This window comes from Cicer arietinum, chromosome 5 (assembly GCF_000331145.2).
Source record: "Cicer arietinum cultivar CDC Frontier isolate Library 1 chromosome 5, Cicar.CDCFrontier_v2.0, whole genome shotgun sequence".
Taxonomy (NCBI): domain Eukaryota; kingdom Viridiplantae; phylum Streptophyta; class Magnoliopsida; order Fabales; family Fabaceae; genus Cicer; species Cicer arietinum.
Window position 1 is genome coordinate 58,129,610 of NC_021164.2, and position 2,136 is coordinate 58,131,745.

At 22.3% G+C, this 2,136-nt stretch overlaps 1 protein-coding gene across 1 annotated transcript in view; it reads right to left on the reverse strand.

Moving 5' to 3' along the window:
• Positions 1–1,666: 1,666 nt before the first annotated feature.
• Positions 1,667–2,136, reverse strand: part of LOC101507607 (trans-cinnamate 4-monooxygenase) — a 4,368-nt gene continuing 3,898 nt past the window's right edge. The window contains exon 4 of the mRNA XM_073368403.1: positions 1,667–2,136. This exon is cut by the window's right edge and continues 5 nt beyond it. Within this exon, the coding sequence (XP_073224504.1) occupies positions 1,791–2,136 (346 nt within the window). The 3' untranslated portion in view covers positions 1,667–1,790.

Sequence of the window (2,136 nt, forward strand, 5' to 3'; positions counted from 1 at the left end):
TCGAATACACCATTTAACGTTTTTGCTTCTGACTTAAGTTGTATTCGAATACAACATGGTGTATTCGAATACACTTATGCAAATTGTCAAAAATATGATTTTAAATGATTTGTTAATGTTGTTTTTGATTTTCGAAAACATGTTAAATGCATATGTAAATATGAATTGTTCTCAAGTATTTGAACTATTGATTTGTATCATATACCTTTATATTTACTCATTTATTATTTGGATTTGGAAGCTTATTCAAGATGGTTTGATCTTCTTTTTGATCTTGCTGCATTGTCCATAGTTGGTGGTCTTGCCATCATCAAAAACATGTTTACACTATGTTTTTTTCATACTATGGGTCTCTTAAGTAAAAATTACTTGATAATTTATAGTCTCTTTAGTAAAAATTAGTTGATAGTTTGTAGTTAATTAAAGTGTTTTATAAAATTAGCAGTTATTTTATTTACAAATATAAAATGAGGTAAAGAGATATTTTTAATTAAAATTAAAATTTATTAATTAATGCTTTAAATATTTTATAAATAGTAGTAATTTTTTTTTTTTTGATATACAAACTTAAAACTAATTTTTTTATTAATTTAACATATATTAATCTGATATATTTTTTATTCATTTTAAATTAAATTAAATTAAATAAATTATTTATGTTAAAACATTGATGATTTAATAATTTAGATTATTGATAAATTTTAATTTAAAATCATAATAAATAAATTATTTATTAATCTAATATACTTTTTATTTATTTATTTAGCTAGTTTTGTTTATTTTAAATTATATATATTATTTATAAATAAATTTATAAATTCATTTTAAATTTTTAAAGTTATTTATTGAAAATTATAACAATAAATTATAAAAGATAAAAAATGTTTTTGATAATATAATAAGGGTAAAATTGAAATAAATTTCCTTTAAATTTTAAATAAAATAAATTATTTATAAATAATTATTTGAAAGATATTTATTTAAAATTATAAAAAAAAAGTTATAGCAGGTAAAAAATTATTTAAATTACAATAATAAAGAGAAAAAAAATGATTAAACTACTTGAAATAGTTTTTTTAAAAATACTATAAACTATAAAATTATAAATGATTGTTATCAAACAAATCTTATATTTGATAAACTATAAGTTCATTTTTTTTTTCTTGTCTAACAAAACCTATGGAAGAAGATAGTCAGAGAAGAGAGGAAGAAGGAGGTCCAGGCTCCATTCAATAATAAGAAAGTTTAAACGATTACAATAGTTATAAGCAATATAACAATACATTTGATAATGTCATTCTCCATTATGATAAGATATAAACAAAAATAATGATGGAATTGTTGATGTATACATTAACCTTTCAACTACTCGTTTTATTTATATTTTATTATAGAAGATTTTTACACCAAAACAATATCATTCAATGGAGAGCAAAAGAGAATTTAAAAAAAAAAAATGAGTAAATTCTTATTTATTTATAAGTTTGATTGAGTTTCAATACTTCTAAAACAAGATCAACTTTAAAATTAAATTATTTTAAAATTAATTAAATATAAAATAATGACATGACTTCACATAATTAACTATTAGACATCATATCCAATTAAATTCTAAAATAAGAGAGCGTTTACTAAAAAAAAAGGAATTTGAGTCTAATCATTTAAAACAAAACAAAATATCTTATTAATAATAGGCAAGCCAAGTTCATTCTTCAACAACATTCCCATTTTTAAATAGTCCAACATTGATAAAACACACTAAAGCATCAAAGGATGATCTATTCCAAAGACTAAAATGATCTTGGCTTTAACACAATAGTAGAATGTTTCAATATATGCAAACTAAATTGTCCACCTTTCTCAGTAGTATCAATCTTAGACTCCCCTGGAGGAGGCAATAGCTCAAAATTTTGAACCAAACGACCCAAAGTAATGCCAATTATAGGCAAAGCAAGAATAATTCCAGGACAACTCCTTCTCCCAACACCAAAAGGTAAGAACCTAAAATCATTCCCATTAGCCTCAACTTTGGACTCTTCCTCCAAAAACCTCTCAGGCCTAAACTCCTCAGGGTTTTTCCAATGAACAGGATTGTTAGCTAGCCACCATGCATTAACTAAGATTTTGCTTTCAGCA